This window comes from Desmodus rotundus, chromosome 9 (genome assembly GCF_022682495.2).
Source record: "Desmodus rotundus isolate HL8 chromosome 9, HLdesRot8A.1, whole genome shotgun sequence".
NCBI lineage: Eukaryota > Metazoa > Chordata > Mammalia > Chiroptera > Phyllostomidae > Desmodus > Desmodus rotundus.
In genome coordinates this window covers 63,672,270-63,693,562 of record NC_071395.1, presented here as the reverse complement: position 1 = coordinate 63,693,562, position 21,293 = coordinate 63,672,270, and the positions used below count along the sequence as shown (strand labels likewise).

The following is a 21,293-nucleotide window of genomic DNA, read 5'->3' as shown; positions in this document are numbered from 1 at the left end:
GGAAATAAAGCTGGACTGGACTGGACTGGACTCTTTCCCTACCTATTCCCCACCAGCCAAGATCTCTGTCCTGCTTACTGCAGGAGCACTATGAGAACCACATAGAGCAGCTAAGTCTAAAGCTGCCCTCCACTGAAGACGCCCTAGGGGTTTGGTAGAGGTAGCAGTGAAGCGATAGAAATAACTATATTATTTAGTGCTGAGGTTCATGTCATTTTCCTGCTGAAAAACCTTCAGTGACTCTCCTTTGACCAAAGTCATAAGAGGGTCACTTAATGGCCTTTGTCTGTAGAGAGGTGACAGCAGTCTGCCAGATGGGAAGCAGGGAGCCTGTGTTCTTGAGACACATTGTGGGGGTGGCCACAGGACCTGAGCTAAAGAGAGATGGGTATCTATTTATAATACCTTAAAAAGGGGTTCAAATTGAGGCCATGGCCTCATATCAGGTGATGTCATAGATCCATACACTGAAAAGCAACAGAGGCAGAGATAGGTCTGTGATGTATTAAAATGGAGATGCAGATACAGTGCATATTAACCTGCAGAGGCCTCTGCGCCTGAGACAGGTGATGTGCTGTGGCCTCACTGGAGGTGCTATGTTGCCAGCTCCCTGGTGACAAAACATCTTGGCTTTACAATCACAAACCCTGGGTTCAAATCCAACTTTAACAGGCTTTAATACAAGCTACTTAACTTCATCTATCAAGGCTCCTTCAAGGTGTTAGTGAGGTTAAAGTAACAGGTTTTTGTACTTTTTCTTTTCTTTTTTTAAATATATTTATTGATTATGCTATTACATTCGTCCTATTCCCCCTCATTTACTCCATCCTGCCCACCCTCTCACTCCCACATTGCCCCCCTATAGTTCATGTCCACAGATCATACATATAAGTTCTTTGACTTCTACATTTCCTATACTATTCTTACCCTCCCTCTGTCTATTTTCGACCTACCATTTATGCTACTTATTCTCTGTACCTTTCCCCCCTCTCTCCCCCTCCCACTCCCCTACTGATAACACTCCATGTGATCTCCATTTATGTGGTTCTGTTCCTGTTCTAGTTGTTTACTCACTTTGCTTTTCTTTTTGTTTTAGGTGTGGTTGTTAATAACTGAGTTTGCTGTCATTTTTACTGTACATATTTTTTATCTTCTTTTTCTTAGATAAATCCCTTTAACATTTCATATAATGATGAACTCCTTTCACTTGACCTTATCTGGGAAGCACTTTATCTGCCCTTCCATTCTAAATGGTAGCTTTGCTGGATACAGTAATCTGGGATATAGGTCCTTGCCTTTCATGACTTGGAATACTTCTTTCCAGCCCCTTGTTGCCTGTAAGGTCTCTTTTGAGAAATCACCTGACAGTCTTCTGGGAACTCCTTTGTAGGTAACTGTGCCCTTTTCTCTTGCTGCTTCTAAGATTATCTCCTTCTCTTTAATCTTGGATAATATAATGATGATGTGCCTTGGTGTGTTCCTCCTTGGGTCCAGCTTCTTTGGGACTCTCTGAGCTTCCTGGACTTCCTGGAAGTCTATTTCCTTTGACAGATTAGGGAAATTCTCCTTCATTATTTGTTCAAATAAGTTTTCAATTTTTTGTTCTTCCTGTTCTCCTTCTGGTACCCCTATAATTTGGATGTTGGAACATTTAAAGATGTCCTGGAGGTTCCTATGCCTCTCCTCGTTTTTTTGAATTCTTGTTTCTTCATTCTTTTCTGGTTGGATGTTTCTTTCTTCCTTCTGGTCCACACCGTTCCAGTGTGGACCAGAAGGATTTGAGTTCCAGTTTCCTTCCCATCACTATTGGTTCCCTGTACATTTTCCTTTGTTTCTCTTAGCATAGCTTTCATTTTTTCATCTAATTTGTGACCAAATTCAGCCAATTCTGTGAGCTCCCTGATTACCAATGTTTTGAACTGTGCATCTGATAGGTTGGCTATCTCTTCATTGCTTAGTTGTATTTTTTCTGGAGCTTTAATCTGTTCTTTCATTTGGGCCATTTTTTTTGTCATGGCGCGCCTGTTCTGTAAAGGGGAGGAGCCTTAGGTGTTCACGAGGGCGGGGTAACGCTGGTCACTACACCACGACGCTATATGTGGGGGAGGGGTCCGAGAGGGAGCAATGGCGCCTGCTCCACTCTCAGTCACTCCCTCCACTACCCACAATCAAATTGGGCCCCTCTGGTGCTGCTTCCCGAGTAGGTGGGCTTGTGCACGCTCTAGGCCCCTGTGGGTCTCTCCAACGACCTCACCTGTGAGGTTGGGAGTTTCTCCTGCTGCCGCCTCAACCCCCACGGGTGTTTTCAATCAGTGGTTTGAGGCTTTATTAACCCTTGCTGGCGCCCTGGGTTATGCTGTCTGGTTTGCTCCCCCACCATTCCTCCTAGTTTATCTACGTGCGAATGTGGGGCTGCAGGGTCTGCCAGCCACTACCTTGTGGGGTCTGCTAGCTGCAGCCTGGCCTGCCCTGCTCCACAATCTACCCCCTACTGGGTCCGCCAGCCGCCACCTTGCCACGTGACATCTCTGCCCTGGCTGCCCGTCTCCGCCCCTCCTACCAGTCTTGATGAATGTTTCTTCTTTATCTCCTTGGTTGTCGGACTTCCATACAGTTGGATTTTCTGTCAGTTCTGGTTGTTTTTTGTTTTTAAATTGTTGTTGTCCTTCTTTTGGTTGTGCAAGCAGGCACAGTATGTCTACGTATGCCTCCATCTTGGCCACAGGGATCGATAAAGTCCAGATTTTTGTACTTTTTCTATGAAAGCGCTATTACTATTACTTTTATAAACATAAATATCATTCTGCCTTGTGTCAGGTTTGCAGTTAACATCCGTTTCCCCAACATGTAGACAAAGCCTGGTCTGATTGACCTCTTTTTTCCCCTTAGCAATGAGCCCAAAGCTCCCAAAGTGTATAGTGTGGAATTCTCCATCAATATCTAGTGGTGTCATGTTTCTAAATTTTACCTTTTTAAATAGAAACCTGCATATTAAGGGTAGCCCCAGCCACCCCCTACAATTCCTGTCAGGAGACTGGCACACACCCAGCAGAGCTTAGGGAGAAGCTGCCACCAATAAGAAATGGTGCTCAAGTTGTGCTTCTTCCTTCCAGGGACTTCCCAGATGACCCAGGTGTGCAGTGGGACACAGCAAGTGTGGCCGGCATCCTGCTCCAGCACATAGGAGTGAATGACATCAACCTGGTAAGGGGATGTGCTCCCAGAACTCAAAGCTGGGCCCAGTCCCACCTTTCCTGTGGCTGCGCTCCCACGTGCAGCCCTCCTCCAGGGCAACGCTGAAAAGAGCCTCCTGATGACAGCACACCTTTTGTGAGGCTGAGTAACTACGGTGACAGCACTCAGAGGCACAGGTTTCTCCCATCATGTCCTCTTTTCCTTCCTCCATCCCCAACTCTGTCCCACCACCTAAAAATCCCCAGACCCTGTGCTGTAACTCTCATTTGTACAGAACTTCACCTTTCACCAAGCATTTTCATAGTTATTGTATTGTTTTAACTTTAGAGGTAAATGTTGTTGTAATTCTCATTTTATATCAAGGAAATTGAGGTTTCCAGAGGTCAAGCAGCTAGCCCAAGTTTCAGTTTACCAAGGGGCAAAACAAGGATTTTAAACCTCAGTTCCAAAAACCACAAGGATAAAGTCATACCCCCTATAGGGAAAGCATCTGAGTCACACTTAGGGCAATAGTGGAGATTAGGGTTATTTGCAGAGGTGGGGAAGTCCGAGAAAACCCCTCTCAGCTCTGCTAGGACCCACAGCAGTGGCCTTGCCAGTGGTTAATTTTAAGTCTGTTAGAAGGCTTGCTCTTCACTTCTTTTTTCTTAAATATATTTATTGATTATGCTATCACAGTTGTCCCATTTCCTCCACTTCACTCCACTCCATCCTGCACACCCCCTCCCTCCCACATTCCCCCCCTATAGTTTATGTCCATGGGTCATACATATAACTTCTTTGGCTTCTACATTTCCTATACTATTCTTACCTTCCCCCTGTTTATCTTCTACCTACCATTTATGCTACTTATACTCTATACCTTTCCCCCCTCTCTCCCCCTCCCACTCCCCTATTGGTAACCCTCCATGTGATCTCCATTTTTGTGGTTCTGTTCCTGTTCTAGTTGTTGGCTTAGTTTGCTTTTGTTTTTGTTTTAGGTGTGGTTGTTAATAACTGTCAGTTTGCTGTCATTTTTACTGTTCCTATTTTTTATCTTCTTTTTCTTAGATAAGTCCCTTTCACATTTCATATAATAAGGGCTTGGTGATGATGAACTCCTTCAACTTGACCTTATCTGAGAAGCACTTTATCTGCCCTTCCATTCTAAATGAAAGCTTTGTTGAAGAGAGCAGTCTGGGATGTAGGTCCTTGGCTTTCATGACTTCAAATACTTCTTTCCAGCCCCTTGTTGCCTGTAAAGTCTCTTTTGAGAAATCAGCTGACAGTCTTCTGGGAACTCCTTTGTAGGTAACTGTCTCCTTTTTTCTTGCTGCTTCTAAGATTCTCCTTCTCTTTAATCTTGGGTAACGTAATGATGATGTGCCTTGGTGTGTTACTCCTTGTACCTGGCTTCTTTGGGACTCTCTGAGCTTCCTGGACTTCCTGGAAGTCTATTTCCTTTGCCAGACTGGGGAAGTTCTCCTTCATTATTTGTTCAAATAAGTTTTCAATTTTTTGTTCTTCCTCTTCTCCTTCTGGTGCCCCTATAATTCAGATGTTGGGATGTTTAAAGATGTCCTGAAGGTTCCTAAGCCTCCTCGTTTTTTTGAATTCTTGTTTCTTCATTCTTTTCTGGTTGGATGTTTCTTTCTTCCTTCTGGTCCACAGCATTCATTTCAGTTTCAGTTTCCTTCCCATCACTATTGGTTCCCTGTACATTTTCCTTTGTTTCTCTTAGCATAGCCTTCATTTTTTCACCTAATTTGCAACCAAATTCAACCAATTCTGTGAGCGTCCTGATTACCAGTGTTTTGAACTGTGCATCTGATAGGTTGGCTATCTCTTCATTGCTTAGTTGTATTTTTTCTGGAGCTTTGATCTCTTCTTTCATTTGGGCTTTTTTTTTTTTTTTTTTTTTTGTCTTGGCATGCCTGTTCTGTAAAGGGGCGGAGCCTTAAGTGTCCACCAGGGCAGGGTAATGCTGGTTGCTGCACTGTGACTCTGTGTGGGGCGGAAGGGTCCAGTAGGGAGCAATGGCGCTTGCTCCACTCTCTGCCAGTTTTCAGTCATTCCCTCCGATACCCACAATCAAATTGGTCCCTTCTGGTGCTGATTCCCAAGTGGGTGGGTTTATGTACGTTGTAGGCCCCTGTGGGTCTCTCCAACGACCTCACCTGTGAGGCTGGGAGTTTCTCCTGCTGCCTCCTCAACCCCCACGGGTGTTTTCACTCAGTGGTTTGAGGCTTTATTTCCCTGTGCTGTAGCCTTGGGTTATGCTGTCTGCTTTGTTCCCCCACCATTCCTCCCAGTTTATCTATGCGCGAATGTGGGGCTGTAGCTGGCACCTTGTGGGGTCTGCCAGCCGCAGCCTGGCCTGCCCTGTTCCACAATCCACCACCTCACTGGGTCTGCCAGCTGCCGCCTTGCCACTAGTCCTCTCGGCCCCAGCTGCCTGTCTCCGCCCCTCCTACTGGTCTGGATGAATGTTTCTTCTTTATCTCCTTGGTTTTCGGACTTCCATACAGTTCGATTTTCTGTCAGTTCTGGTTGTTTTTTGTTTTTAAATTGTTGTTGTGTTTTTGGTTGTGTGGGGAGGCTCAGCGTGTCTACCTATGCCTCCATCTTGGCCGGAAGTCTCACTTCTAAAATAACAACCCTTCATGAGTTAATACCTAACATTTGACCATTTAAAGCCCCAATCATATCAAAAATTAAGTATTGATAAATCCTCATTAAAAGATGAACCCTTCTGGCAGAGAAACATGTTAGGCTTTTACCAATAATAAATTCATAGAGTGAACTGATTTATTAGACTTTTCATAAGAACAGATTGTCATTGAATTATTAGACCATCTTTGTTTTCTAATGACAGAAGATCACCTCACTGGCTCACTCCAAATCATATGCAAGTGGTGATACAGGTGGGCCCCTGACCTATCAGGGCTTGTCTCTTTCTTGCTCTGTGCATTGACTTTATTGTTTTTCCTGGCTGGAAAAACGGTCACCAGCAGCTTGCAGGTCCACACTTCCTACCTATACTTTCCCAGGGGGTCTGAGTGTGAAAAACGGAGGAGTCCATCAGCACAGGATTCAAACTCCCTGCCCATTGACTGTGCCGGCCCACACAATCAGAACTTCGCGAGTTCCCAAGCCCAGCTATGTAGAGCAGCCCACAGTAAAACAATGAGGTCTGTAAAGTGTGCTTGCAGCACCCCCTGGGTTCCTGGAACCAGCCCCCAAATACTCTCTCTCCTCCCCTACTTCAGTGCACAAGAACAGCTGATCTCCCCAGTAACTTCTGCTTGTAGGATAAACCTCAGTCTTTCTAAACTTGGCCTTCTTTGATCAGGCCCTTAAGTATGGAACACTGTAAATAGGATTGGTCCTTGCTGAGGGGCCAGATGTCTTTTTTAGACCATGTTGCAGCCAGCCTTGGCTCTGAACATCCAGGGAGGATCTTCAGGGCGCAGACTGCTCTGCCGTTCTTGCTCTCGAAAGAGTCTCCCCAGTGTGTGTCCCAAAAAAGTGATTTGTGGTCTAGGATCCCCTTAAGACTGCCTTCTCCAAGGAGACTTCCCTGACTTCTTCAGCTGTCCTGGTATTCCTACAGTGGCGGCTCTGTGTCTTATGCCGGTGATATATGTTGCTATTTGTCCTCTAAATTGCAGACTGTGTCTTATGTACCAGAGTGTGAGGTCCATGGAGAGGCCTGCTCCATGTCCCAGACACTGCTCATCCCAAAACAGTTGCTACTCCTCACTGCCACCCAGCTGCTTGGAGACCCTCCTGTTGTCTGGGCTGTACACATTCATTCCGAGGAGTTGGGGCCCGTGTTGTCAGGATAATCTTGAATTGACTTAATTGTTGTAAACAAGGAAATCCTCTTTAGAAAAAAGCTCTTTAACATACATTGCTGTTATTAGGGAAACTCAAATTCTCACAGTGCACTGGGACTAACTTCCCTGGGCTGCATTTTACGCAGTGGTAGAAGCATAAGGCCCTCCTGACCCCGCAACCAGTGTGGACCTGAGTGGCTGCAGTGAGCTAAGTATGGGTTTCGTTTCACACAGACCCATGGTCCCTGCAGGAGTAGGGTTAATACTGGGCAGATGGGAAGTCACTCCATGGCAGTGTCCCGTACCAGGCTGAGTGCACAAAGCTTGGAAGGATCCAAGTGCCACATCCAGACTGGAAGTGTCAACTGCACAATCAGAGAAGATGAAGCACCAACAGGGAAGCATAGACAGACGTGTGGAGCACAGAGCTAAGTCATGGGAAGGTGGTTTCTCACCTGGGCTGTGCTGGGATAATGCTAAAAACTCTCCTTTGTCCAAGGCCAAAGCCAGCTCTGCAGCCATTAGAACAGTGTGATGGAAGAAACCTGGGCTCTGTTTGGTCCCAGCTCTGTCGGATACTGAGCTGTCTGTCCTACTCCCTGTGACAGCATTGAGAGAACCCCTTGGAACAGCTGACAGGACAGAGCTTTGGAAAGCACACCTCTACAGAAGATAGTCTGGGTCTAGGGTCCAACCCCTCTATTTCATTCAGCAAATATTTACTGAGCACCTGCTATATGATATTCACTATCTCTTGCGAACAGGGGTTGCAGCAACGAGCCAGATACACCTAGTTCCTGCTCCCTTAGGGCAGGATGTCTCAAGGGCATTATTGACCTTTGGGGCAGGATAATGTTTTGCTACAGGGGCTGTCCTGGGCATTATAGGATGTTTAGCAGCATCTTTGGACTGGGTCCACTAAATAAGTCCCCCTCTACCCAGTAGCAACCCCCCTCATTCGTCACAATAAAAATGTCTCTAGACATGGCCAAAAAACTGTCCCCAGGTGAGAACCAGTCTTTGAGAAACCGAGCAGTCCCATTGTTGTCTCTTGTTTGTTGGGGACTGGGTCAGATTTCATTTGAACAAAGATTTCTGCAACTTAGGTGGGTAGAGGATGGAGTCTATAAAGAACTACAGGAGCGAGGCACAAGTCTGCAAATGTCCAGGGAGCTGGACACAACTTGGCTCAGCCCCCCTTGCAACAGAAAGAAAAAGGAGACTATAAGAAGATGTGGACAGTTTGCTTTATGGGTCACAAAATGTTCAATTTTTAGAAAAAGACCTGTCTTTTTTAAAGAAATTCTGCATTTGTTGGATACAGCCCTTTATATTCGTTCATTGTCATTTGTTAATTATATTTTTACATCTACTATGTTTTCACTGATTTTCCTATCTACTCGTCCTGTCATTTATTGAAAGGAGACACAAGAAAGTGACGTCAGAGAAGATATTTGAAGGGCTATATTCCAGGGTTAAGACCTTAACCTACTATTTCAAGAAGCCCGATGAACCCCACACAGAATAAAAGGAAATCCATACATTGGTATATCGTAATGAACTGCAGCATGAAACTGCATTCCAAAGAGAAAGAAAATCTTAAAGGTAGCTAAAAGAAAAGTCAAATTATCTGCAAATGAGGAACTTGTTCTTATTCTTGATCTTTTCTCTGGTTATTGAAATCTAGAGAAACATTTTTATAAGTTGAGGGTAAACTTGACAGTTTGGAAAGAACTAGGCTTTGTCTGAGCCTTTGAAAACAACTAAAATTCACCCTCCCCCCCCCAAAAAAAATGTGTAAAATGAAGAAGAAACAAAGACCTTGGAGAATTTTAAAGTGCCTGAGCCAAAATCCACTTGGCCCCACATCCCCTAACCAAGGGCATGCCTATGATAATAACCTGGCCCCAACCTGCTGCTTTACCTGATGGCAGGGGACTAAGAGCTGAGACCCTCTAGCCTTTATTGCTGTATGGCTCTAAACACCTCCACAGGGCTTTATTTGATCTTCATCTCAACCCAGTGAGCAAAGGTTGGGGGGGTGGCGGGCCCAGGTTCTGTGTGCTCCACCCAGCAGAGCTCTCTTGGCCAGGGCAGATGAAAAGAAAGAAATCATCCCGACACAATCTGTTGTTCCTGCAGGGAGAGGGGATGGCAATTCCCTCCAGTGGAGAATGCCCCAAGCCGTTCTCCAAAAGGCTTTTATTAGGATCAGAATGTGCAGGGGCATGCAACATACATGCATAGCTTATCAATAAATGTCCAAAAGGCTGTAGTCATAAAAAACTGACACTATCTATAGATAACAATTGAAGAAACACAGAGACCCTCAGGGTCTGCAAGACATGCTGACACCAGGTGGTCGTTAAGGTGTGTTCATGAAATAAGGAGTTCACTCCTTATCCTTTGAACGCAAACATCTGGCTTATACCAACAGAGCTATTACTAGGCAGTGCAGGCTTCAAAGAATACAACGTATATTTCATGTCTGATTTCCCACCAGAACCCTCAGTGTTAGTATTGGGTAGAGTCTGCTACTTGCTTTCCTGGTTTTCCAGGGAGACTTACTGGCTTCTTCCAAGGCTTTGCTCAGCGGGGCTACAGTCTCCGCAACCACACGGAGTAGTCCCCAACAGGGCAGGTATTATATCTCTGACGTCTCAGATGAGGAAACCAAGACATTGAAAGTTGAAATAACTGCCTTGGCTGCTGTGGTTCAGTTAGTTGCATCATTCTGTACACCAATGGGTTAGGGGTTCAATTCCCAGTCAGGGCATATACCTAGGTTTCAGGTTCCATTTCTGGGGTGCATGTGGGAGGCAACTGGTCAATGTTTCTCTCTCATATTGATCTTTCTCTCTCTCTCCCTCTTTCCCTAAAACCCATAAAGATATATATATTTTTTATTTGTAGAGGGATTAGAGAGGAAGAGAAACTTCAGTTGCCTCTTTCACATGCCCCAGCTGGGGACTGGCCTACAACCCAGGCATGTGCCCTGACCAGGAATTGAACCAGAGACTGTTTCTTTGTAAGACAACAGTCAACCAACTGAGCCACACTGGTGAGGGCAAACATTTTTTTTTAAGTAAGTTGAGATAACTTCCAGTGGTAAAGGTCTGTGACTTGCCCAGCGGGCTGGGGTTAACTAGTGTTGGAGAGAAGAGCAGCTGCAGTTTCTCCCCATGCCGCCCCTCCCCACTGCGTTGCATGGAAGGATGGGATCAGTACTTGAGTTATATGGTTAACTTTTTTTTTTATAGACTGTATTTTTTAAATTTCTAAAAAAAATTTAAATTGCAGTTGCATACAATATATTAGTTTCAGGTGTACAACATAATAGGCTGCTGTTTTAGGTTCACAGCAAATATTGAGCTGAAAGTACATCTCAGACCCCCCTCCACGGTTTGTTGCAATAGGTCAACCTACATGACACATCGTCATCATCCAAAGTCCATAGTTTAGGGTTCAAATTTGGTGTCGTATAACATGGATTTTGACAAATGTATAATGACATATATCCACCATTATTTGATTAGCTTTTTATAAACCTTTAACTCCTATTTTTTAAACTTCATTATACAGAATTTTAAGCACACTAAAGTAGAGACAATAGTTTAATGAACCTCTGTGTTCCTATCACTCAGCCTCAATAATTAACACACAGTCAATACTATTTTCATTTAAATACCTCCCCACCTGCTGTATTACTTTAAAGCAAATTCTTGCCATCATATTTCATATTTAAATACGAATTTAAGTATGCATTAGTATGCAGTTCTATTTATTTTTAGACAGAAGGGAAGGGAAGGAGAAAAAGAGGGAGAGAAACATCAGTGTGTGGTTGCCTCTTGAATGCCCCCTACTGGGGGCCTGGCCTGCAACCCAGGCATGTGCCCTGACTGAGACTTGAACTGGGCAACCCTTTGGTTCACAGGCCGGCGCTCAATCCACTGAGCCACACCAATCAGGGAAAGTATGCAATTCTAAAAGAGATTAAGTCTTTTATTAACGTAACTATAATATTGTTATCACAACTAAAAATTAATTAATGTTTTGCATTTCCAATACTCTGATGTCATAAATATGTTTTTATTCTTGCAGCTTGTTTGAATCAGGATCAGTTGACAGGACTTTAAATTTTCTTTTAATATATAGTCCCATCCTCCAGCCTGTGTTCAATAAAAGTTAGCTGCTCAGAATTGTCTATAAAGGAAGTCAACATGTTTTGTGGTCTAGTATAGAAAGACCAACAGCGAATCCATTCCCAGCCTCCTCGAAGCCTGGTTCCAGGCCCCTTTGTCCATGCTGTGTGGTCACCTTCATTCCTTGGGGACAGCTTGCCTCTTTCCATCACCCCCAGCCAACCACTACTATTCCTTTTTCTGAGTCCTTGATTTCTTTAAAATATTTCTTTTATTATTCAAACTATCCTTTTATTATTTTTTTAATTGTTCCTTGAGCTTTTTAAAAATCCATGTGTGTAGAAATGAAATACTGAAACCTAGACTCAGCTTTTAGTTGATAAGCGGATCTGTGTTTGTGAACATGGAAGCAGAGGCGGTCTATAAATATACGCATTTCTTCTGTGAATTTAATCCCAGGATGTGGTGGAAATTGTCCCCTAAAACTTTTGTGCCCTCAGCAAGGCACAAGGAAAAGAGACCCAGTCAATCAGGTAGCAACTATGTGAACAAAGTTCACATGGCAGCCAGCCAGGAAAAGTAAATGTGCTCATCACTGACTAGGCAGATAAGAAACAGAGATATTCTGAGCCCAGCTTCTACTGGACTAAATTCCACTCTACTCCACCAGCCAGGAACAAAAATAAACAGGAAAATCCCAAGACGGAAAGTCTCCCTACGATCGGCCAGACCGATAGTTGCACGCCATTGATCTAAGCCAAAGCCAGTCTATTTAAACTCAAAACGAGAAAGGTTTCACGGCTCTGCCCTCTTCTCTCCTTCCCCATGTATGCGGGGACAACAGGCCTGGAGCCAGGCCTGAATGGAGCCCAATGTTTCCCTGCAGGTGGTGACATTTGACGCAGGGGGCATCAGTGGGCACAGCAACCATGTGGCTTTGTACGCAGCTATGAGGTACGACTTGGGGTGATTGAGGTGGGAGGGTCTTGTTTGTTTGCTCAGGGGCCTGCGGTTTCTAAATCGCTGCCCCCTCAGTATCTGAGCCCCAAGAAACTTTATTATCATATAGCAGTGTTGCCCATGATGCTTGTTGCACCTCACTACCTGTGAAAATTCTCTCCAGTCTCCTAAACAGCTGAAAATTTGGGGTTTTTTTTTACCCCAGGGACACAGCAAAGGGGTAACTGATTTAATTCTTTCTTTGCTTTGCCCACAGAAAGCTATAAAACCAAATTTGCTACCCTTCGTAGCAAGCGTAAGAGCCTTGAGGGATTGAGCTCTGTGAACCAGTGTGTCTCCTGGCTCCATCTTCTTTTTCCTCCCCTGATTCTCATTTATTTTGTTATCATCTGTTGTATACTTTATACACTATCACAAATCTTTCTTTAGAGAAGGATATATATACGTAATAGGAAATCTCATTTGTACTTCACATTACCCTGTTTTACTGACTTGAACCTCCCAGACATTAGGGACTTACTCAGAGTCCTACAAACATATGTCGGTTCCCTACCCTCAGAAGTGCTTCCCCCGGGCGCCAGGAGCAGCAGCTGGTGGACTTGGCCCAGCGACTAAGGAAGGAGTGGGGCAACTTGAAGTGAAGGACTTACCTTATCACCTTCTTCTAACAAGCCCAACATTCTCAGACTGGAGCAGAGAAATATGTGAAGACAGAAACATCCAGCCTCCTCATTTCACCTTAGCTGCCAGGCTGAACAAGCAGAGGCAGCGCTGAATCCAGGAATCCTAGGTGTACATTCATTATCTTCTCTGCTCCCTGTGAAGACCCATCCAGTATTAGGGTCTTCCAGCTGAGTCCCTAAACTGTGTGCTCCCTACTATAAACTGTTATCCACAGTCTTTCCACACAGACCCTCCTGCTGCCTTGACTGTGGAACTAGAGAAAGCAGGAATGCTGCCTCTATAAAGACTGTTCACGTCCTGTCCCAGCCAGAGGCCACACTTGTACAGAAGACCTGAAATTGCATTATACAGAAGTGCTATTCAAAAAAATTTTTATTGATTGATTTTTGGAGAGAGAAAGAGGAAGGGAGAGAGAAAGAGAGAGACAGTGATTTGCTGTTGTACTTATTTATACATTCATTGGTGGATTCTTGTACATTCCCTGACCAGAGATCAAACCCACAACCTTGATGTATCTGGATGATGCTCCAACCAACTGGGCTACCCAGCCAGGGCCAGAGATGCAATTTTCAGTGACAATGGGAGGGAAAGTGAGGTAGCCCAGGAGTGGTCTTTCCAACCAACCATGTGATGTCTTGGGCTTCCAAGACTAGAGAGGGCAGTCAGCCCCATGGAGAACTGAAGTAGTGGCTCCACCTGGTTTCCGACACACACTGAGCCTTACCACTTTCCACGAAGCTGCCCCAGAGTAAAGACCAGATTGGGCCTCAGCCCTGACTGCTGCTAGGCCCTCACCTCCCAGTTCCCTCTCTTCCCGGGTTTGTCTCTCCTCTCCCCGACCTGGCCCAGGTATGGCCCCTTCCTTATCTCAGCCTCAGTCAGGTGTGTCCTTCCTGTATCTGAAACCAAGTGGCTGGCCACTTCACCCAGTTGTGACATCCGTCTGCGATCACCTAATGTCATGGCGCAGGGGAAGGCTCTAGAGTCATTTCCTGCAGTCCTTGCTGAGTGAGTACAGTCCAAAAAGAGGAGTGATTTGTCCAGACACAAACAGAAACTAGAACTTGGATCTCCTGCCTCCTTTTCTAGTGCTGTGCAGGGCACCTCACTGCCACTTTAGTAAGGAAGCCCGTGTGCATTGGAGTAAATGACCTCAGGGGCCTTACTTTTGTCAGCTAAAAGATGAGAACCTTCACACCTTAACTATCAGGTTGGTCTGAGGAAATAAAACAAGATGTTGAATCAAAGCATCTAACAGAACAGCATCCAGTACATAATCAGTACTGTCTTCCTCACCCACTCCTTCCCAGGAGCCTTTCTGGCCCTTGCTTTTGTTTTCTTCTTGCCATACACAGTTGCTTGTGGAAGCTGCCAGAAAAACCAAAGAAGCCTCACAGAAGGAGGGGAGACCCTGGGGAAGGGAGGGGACCACACAGCCACTGTATAAATTACAGGAAGCACTTCCTAGGACAGGCAGCCCCAGGATGGCAGTCCACGCCCAGGCCCGGAGCAGTCTCATAGTGTCACTGCTGCCAGTGCCCACCTTGATGGCAGACCCTGAGTCCCCGTTCCACCTGCTGCTCTGCTCCTTGGGCCTCTCTACCTGTCCCCTAACGCTGCCACCTGCAGCTACACGAGCCCCTCAGTTCAAAGCAGAAATGCTGAGGAAATAAGCTTTGTCTTCTAAACTTCCCTTCTTTCCCATTTCTGGGCCTGGGTTCCATTTGTGGCCTGGAGGACCCTCCTCAGTCAGGGCTGGCCCCCAACCCCAGGCACTAATGCTGCTCTGAGCAGATGATGAGTCCTCTCCACTTTCATCCTTCTGTCCCTCTCCCTGCCTTCTAACTCCAGTTTTCAACCTATGAAAACTGTTGTCTCCACTATCACCCCCAGGCTGCTGAACTCCCTAGGTTTATTTCAGTCCTCAGCTGTCTTTGAAGGTTTGTGTGGCATTTGACCTGGCCTGTCACTCACTGAAATGCTGCTTTGACCTGGTCGAGCCAGCCGATCCTCCCTCCTCTGGCCCCTCTGGCTAGTCCTCAGCCTCTTTCTGGTTTCCTCCCACCACAAGCCCTTCCATGACCTGTTCCAGAGCTGCCTGCCCCAGCACCAGCTCCTTGCAGTTCAGGTCCCTCCCTCTGCACCACTGTGCAATTCGGCACAGGTGTGCATCTCCAGCGCACCGTCCGCCCCGCCTTCCCAGCCCTGTCCCTGGAGATCCTGACTGCCTCCAACTCAGGGTTTCCCCAGAGCTCTGTCCAGACTGCAGGATGAGTCGCTTCTGTTCTCAGGATGCCAGAACCCTCCTTCAGATTTCTCTGCTTCTCAGGGCTCTGCTGGGAGATCAGGCCCATAGTTTATCAGTTCCTTCTCGACTTCTGCTCCCAAGAACCCCTGTATGCACATATGTGTCTGGGTGTTGGCCCTACCTCCCTCGTCCTCTTACAGCAGGAGAACAGGATGGCGTCACTGTCAGAGGTGGGAGTGAGGTGGGTCAAAAAGGGGAAAAGGAACTATCAGGGAAGAAATGCCAATATTTTAAAATATTCTCCCACTGTATCATATTACACCTTCAAAAGAGGAGTAGCCTCAAGGAGTCCACTGCAGTCACCTTCATCTCCCAGGCAAAGCCCTAGCCTGGGCACTTCATAAGCCGTGGCCAGCCTTCACATTGGCTGTCCTTGCATAAGGTGCCCGCCACGGTCCCTTCAGCTGTAGCCAAAGCAGGGAATCCCATAAGTCTATATGGCAATTTATGCAAAAGAAACTACTTAGAAATTTACCTGGAGGGACCATGGGATGTGGCAGGCCTTACTCTGAGAGCCCTTCCTGTTACCTGCAAAGGTGATCTTACTCCTCTCTGTCTTGTCCTTTCCCTCTCCAGGACCCTACACTCGGAAGGAAGGTTACCGGAAGGTAAGGCCTGTCCCTTGTGCCAAAGGCTGCTAGGTAAGGTAAAGCCATGGTCTGCTAGAAAAATTAGTGTGAAATTTGTAAATATATATGCAGAGCTGCCCTAGGCCAAGCAGAGGTGGGGTGGGGGTGGGGAAGACTGGCCACCCTCTTCCAGACTTGGCTGGGTGTTTCTGTCAGTGCAGGTCCCCAACTCCCAAAATCAGTTTGTATCCATTGAGAAGTGCCCTGCCAGCCAGGCAGCCTCCAGGTGCAGGGGGAGATTGAAGGTGTTCGTGCGGGTTCTCCAGAGAAATACAGCCAATAGAACCAATAGGGGATTCTTTATTTATTGCTTTATTATAAGGACTTGGCTCATGCAATTATGGAGACTGAGAAGTCCCATGATCAGGCTGACCACAAGCTGGAGACCCAAGAAAGCTGGTAGTGTAATTCAACCTGAGTCCAAAGGTCTGAGAAGCAAGGCAGCTGATGACCTAACAGTCCGAGGGCAGGAAATTATCATATCCTAGCTCAGTCGGCCAAGGAGAAGGAGTTCTCCCTTCCTCTGCTCTGGTCGGGCCCTCAGCTGTCTAAGGAGGCCCCCACACTGGGGTGGGCAGCCTGCTGTACTAACTCAGATGTGCATCTCATCCAGAAACAGCCTCACATGCACCCAGAAATGTGTCGCCAAATATCTGGGCACCAGGCAGAACAGTTGACACAAAAAAAAACACACCAGGCCTTTCCCAGTCACCTGCCCAGCTCTCACCGGGCAGGTCTATCCCACCTCTGCTGTTCTTTCCGTCTGTCCATCCTAACTCACTTCCTGACCCCTAGTCATTCACCAAGTTGTAAGTGACTGATGGGTGCTCAATGGGCTAATCTGCTTGAGTTAAAAACTCTTCCTAAGTCAAAGAACGGTGTTTGACCCACTTACCCATTTATTGTATGACACAGGTGCTTAACCTCGATGAGCTAGTCCCTGGTCTGTTAGTGGGGATAACATATATCCCCCACAGGGATGATATAAAGATAAAAGAATGAAAACATAAGTAGTGTGCACCCTTTCCCCATGGACTTCCCGAGCTTACCAGTTGTGAGGCCTTTGGAACAAGACTGTAGTTCATTGGATTCGTATATGTCAACCTTGTGAGACAGTCAGGTCCCGTGCTATCAATGTCATTTCACAGATAAGAAAAAGTCTCAGTTCTTTTGTGACAGAGCAGGAACCAGGTCTAGACACAGGTCTCATCCCTTTCCCTTGGCCCCGATGTAGCCAAATCCCAACCTCTAACAACCTATTGTTCCTTGCTAGGACCTGTAGCAGGGAGAGGGCAGCAGGCCAGGCGTTCTATGGACAAAGAGCAGCTTTGGTGCTGAGGAGCAAGCTCTGGCCACTGCCCTGCCCTGAGCCCCAAGGGACACTAGGGTGCTCAGGGGAGAATCTGTCTATAAGCAACAACACTCTTCCTTCTCCCTTCTCCCTCCCCACCAGGGTGCAGGGTACTCACCCTTCAGTCTGTGAGCGTGCTGCGCAAGTACATCTCCCTTCTAGACCTGCCCTTTTCTCTGCTTTACACCAGCGATGTCCTCTTCGTGCTCACCAGCAAAGAAGCAGCACAGGCCAAGGTAAGGACTGCAACTTCCTGGACCCCCACTCCAGATATGTGCCCCTGACTCCTGGCTCCGCAGAGCCCTGGCTCTGCAGAGGCCCTGACCAAAGACCTTCCACAGAAGTTCATCTTCTGTCCCCGAGTGTTCATACTGCTGCTATTCCCTGGCAGTCATAGGTTTTCAGGAACTTCTACCTTTTTTTTGGATTATAAAAATACATGCTACCCTGGCTGGGTAGCTCTGTTGGCTGGAGCATCCTCCCAAATTGCCAAGGTCAGGACATGTACAAGAAGCAACCAATGAACACATAAATAAGTGGGACAACAAATCAATGTTTCTGTCTCTCTTTCTCTCTCTCTCTCATCAATTTAAAAATACATCTTAATACTATTAATTTCCCTTGAAGTATTCCTTTAGCTGCACCTGATAAGTTTTGATATATAGTTCTTCTGTTGTCATTCAATTATAAGTAATTTAGAGTTTCCATTGTGAGTTCTTTTAAATATTTTTTATTGATTTGAGAGAGAGAAACATGGATTTGTTGTTGCACTTACTGATGTGCTCATTGGTTGTTTATTGCATGTGCCCTGACTGGGGATCACACCCACAACCTTGGTGTATTGGGACATCACTGTAGTCAACTGAGCTACCTGACCAAGGTGTGAGTTCCCTTTTAACCCATGAAGTTTTAGTGTGCGCATATTTTACAGTTTACAAATGTGTGTGTATAGTCAGCCTTCATTATCCACGGATCTCCTATTTGCCTACTTAAATGTGTCTGTGACGCATGTGGACACTTGCAGTGCTTTTATGGGCATTTGTAGACGAGCGTGTTTGCAGAGCAGTGAGAAATCTGAGTCATCGATGCACACGCACGTTCCCAGCTGAGGCTGGAGAAGGTAAACCTCTGCCTTCTTCTTTCATCTCATACTGTTAAAAAGTGTCTTTTCCATGGAATGTTCAGTGCCACATAGTTCTCACTTCTGTGCTTTCTGTTGGTGAGTTTGCTTTTTAAACTGGACTCTAATTATGGTGCAGAAGTGCTGTCCAGTGGTGCTGAGCACAAGAAGTCTAAAATGGGCCGTATGGAGAAAATACATGTGTTTTCATGTATTCATATTCATTCATGCATAGTGCCATGAGTTCAGTGTTGATGAATCAGTAATATATTAAATCAGGTGTCTTTACACAGAAACACACATAAAACAAGGTTATATATTGATCATTTGCTGAAAATGACGTGACCAGAGGCTAAACCTATATATGCCCTAGGAACAGCGATACAGTGTTGACTAATGCAGGTGTTTGCGGTAACTTTACAGAACATGACTGCTATGAATAATGAGAATCATATATATTCTGATCAATAATATTATATATCATATATGATAATCATATATTGATAGATATGACTATGATCATATGTGATTATTATGTGATGTATAAGAATGTATGTAATCATTTTATTGCTGGTATATAATTTAATCGCTTTCTAGTCAGTAAACATGGCTTGTGTAATAGTGATCTTTAAAGACTTATCGAAATTCAGCATGTTTGGACTACTGACTGGTCAACCCGGCCCCGCTCTGTTACTATAGTTTAGAATATTATTGCTGATACGTATTGATTCCTGGCCCTTTATCGTTGTCGTTTTTTAATTGACTGGAGACAGAAAGAGAGAAACATCAATTTGTTTTTCCACTCATTGATGCATTCATTGGTTGCTTCTTGTATGGTCCCTGACTGGGGATGGAACCCATACCCTTGCTGTATTGAGATGTCACTCTAGCCAACTGAGTCACCCGGCCAGGGCCTCCATTGTTTCTTATGCCCCACACTTTCTCTCTAGGTTCACTTTTCCTTGTGCTGATGCATGTTCTTTAGCAATTCTTTAGTGAGGGTCTAAAGAAGGCGAATTCACTTAGCCTTTAAATGTTTGCATGTCCTGTCTTTTGGGAGAGTTTGCTGAGAGTAAAAGTTTGTTTGCATTACCTTCCTCCCAGTGTGTGTTAGGGTGTAACTCCCTGATGTTTTGGCAGCGTCTATTGCTGACAGGAGCCTTGGTCAGTATAATCTTTTTCATGTGCAGTTAATCTCTTTTACAGTGGCTTTTAAGATTGTCCACGTATTTCTGGGTTCAGCAGTCTTATAATATGTCTGGGTGAACTTGTTTATATTTATTCAACTCAGTACTCTCCAACTGAGGGCCCTTGTCTTTTAGCAAGTCTGAAAAATCCTCACCTATTGTCTCTTCAAATATCCCTTGCAGGAAGTTCTCCATTCTCTTCATGGACACCTGTGAAATATATATACAGAGTGGGGCGTCTTTCTCTATGCATTGTGTCTCTTAATTGTTCTCTCGATTTTTTTTTCTATATCATATGTTGTTTTAATTTTTGAGATTTCTAATTTTTTATTTAATGCCCACCTATTGTTTCACTTCCTGTTTTTTTATTACAAAATTCCTTATTCTTTAAAGTTGTTATTCTTTTGTTTAGCTCTTTGAATGTCCTAAGTACAGTTATTTTAGTCTCTGACAAACTATATAAAAATTATTATTTTTAAGTATTTTTTATTGATTATGCTATTACAGTTTTTCCAGATTTTCCCCCTTTATACCTCCTCCACCCTGCCCCCCAACCCTCCAGCATTCCCCCCACCCTTAGTTCATGTCCATGGGTTGTACATATAAAAGTTCTTTGAGTCCTCTGTTTCCTATACCATTTTTTATCTCTCCCTGTCTATTTTATGCCTACTAATTGTGTTTCTTCTTCCCTGTACTTTTTCCCCCTTATTCCTCCCTTCCCCCTTCCCACTGAAATCCCTCCATGTGATGTCCACTTCTCTGATTCTGTTCCTGTTCTAGTTGTTTGCTTAGTTTTTGTTTTCATTGTTTTTCTTTTCTTTTAGGTTCATTTGTTGATAGTTGTGAGTTTGTTGTCATTTTACTGTTCATATTTTTTATCTTCTTTTTCTTAGATAAGTCCCTTTCACATTTCATATAATATATGGCTTGGTGATGATGAACTCCTTTAACTTGACCTTATCTGGGAAGCACTTTATCTGCCCTTCCATTCTAAATGAAAGCTTTGCTGGAGAGAGCAATCTGGGATGTAGGTCCTTGCCTTTCATGACTTGGAATACTTCTTTCCAGCCCCTTCTTGCCTGCAAGGTTTCTTTTGAGAAATCAGCTGATAGTCTTATGGGAACTCCTTTGTAGCTAACTCTCTCCTTTCCTCTCCCTTCTTTTAGGGTTCTCTCCTTATCTTTAATCTTGGGTAACTTAATGATGATGTGCCTTGGTGGGTCTGACTTCTTTGGGACTCTCTGGGCTTGCTGGACTTCCTGGAAGTCTATTTCCTTTGCCAGATTGGGGAAGTTTTCCTTCATTATTTGTCCAAATAAGTTTTCAATTTCTTGCCGTTGTTTTCCTTCTGGCACTCCCTATACTTCAGATATTGGAATGTTTCAAGTTGTCCCAGAGGTTCCTAAGCCTCTCTTCATTTTTTTGAATTCTTGTTTCTTTCTTTTCTTCTGGATGGATGTTTCTTTCTTTCTTTTGTTCCAAATCATTGCTTTGAGTCCTGGTTTCCTTCCTGTCACTGTTGGTTCCCTGAATATTTTGCTTTATTTCACTTTGGGTATCCTTCATTTGTTTTTTCATTTTTTGACCAAGCTCAATCAGATCTGTGAGCACTTTGATTACCAGGGCTTTAAATTCTCCATCAGATAGGTTGGTGATCTCCTCCTCGCTTAGTTCTCTTTCTGAGGCTTTGCTGTGTTCTTTCATTTGGGCCATATTTGTCTTGGCGCAGCTGACAGGTTGTAAGGGGGTGGGGCCTTAGGTATTCACCCAAGCAGGGCAACCCTCTTTGCTGTGCTGAGGCACTGCCTGTGGAGGAAGGGCCAGAGAGGGAACAGTGTGACTTGCCTGCTGTCTATGGTGCACTTTTCCACTAACTCTCATGTGAGACTGGGAGTATTT

The 21,293-nt window shown here is 45.0% G+C and overlaps 1 protein-coding gene across 5 annotated transcripts in view; it reads left to right on the top strand.

Moving 5' to 3' along the window:
- PIGL (phosphatidylinositol glycan anchor biosynthesis class L) overlaps window positions 1-21,293 on the top strand; it is an 81,706-nt gene that overhangs the window by 42,517 nt on the left and 17,896 nt on the right. For 3 of the 5 annotated variants that reach the window (XR_006656136.2, XM_024564631.3, XM_024564632.4), the window contains exons 3-6: window positions 3,114-3,204; window positions 12,042-12,109; window positions 15,684-15,715; window positions 17,190-17,323. Coding sequence is in view for 4 of the 5 variants with exons in the window: in XM_024564631.3 (XP_024420399.2) it covers window positions 3,114-3,204; window positions 12,042-12,109; window positions 15,684-15,715; window positions 17,190-17,323 (325 nt within the window). In the remaining variant the exon portion in view is untranslated. The remainder of the gene's footprint in view (window positions 1-3,113; window positions 3,205-12,041; window positions 12,110-15,683; window positions 15,716-17,189; window positions 17,324-21,293) is intronic. The other 2 variants (XM_024564633.3, XM_024564634.4) reach the window with 1 other exon arrangement.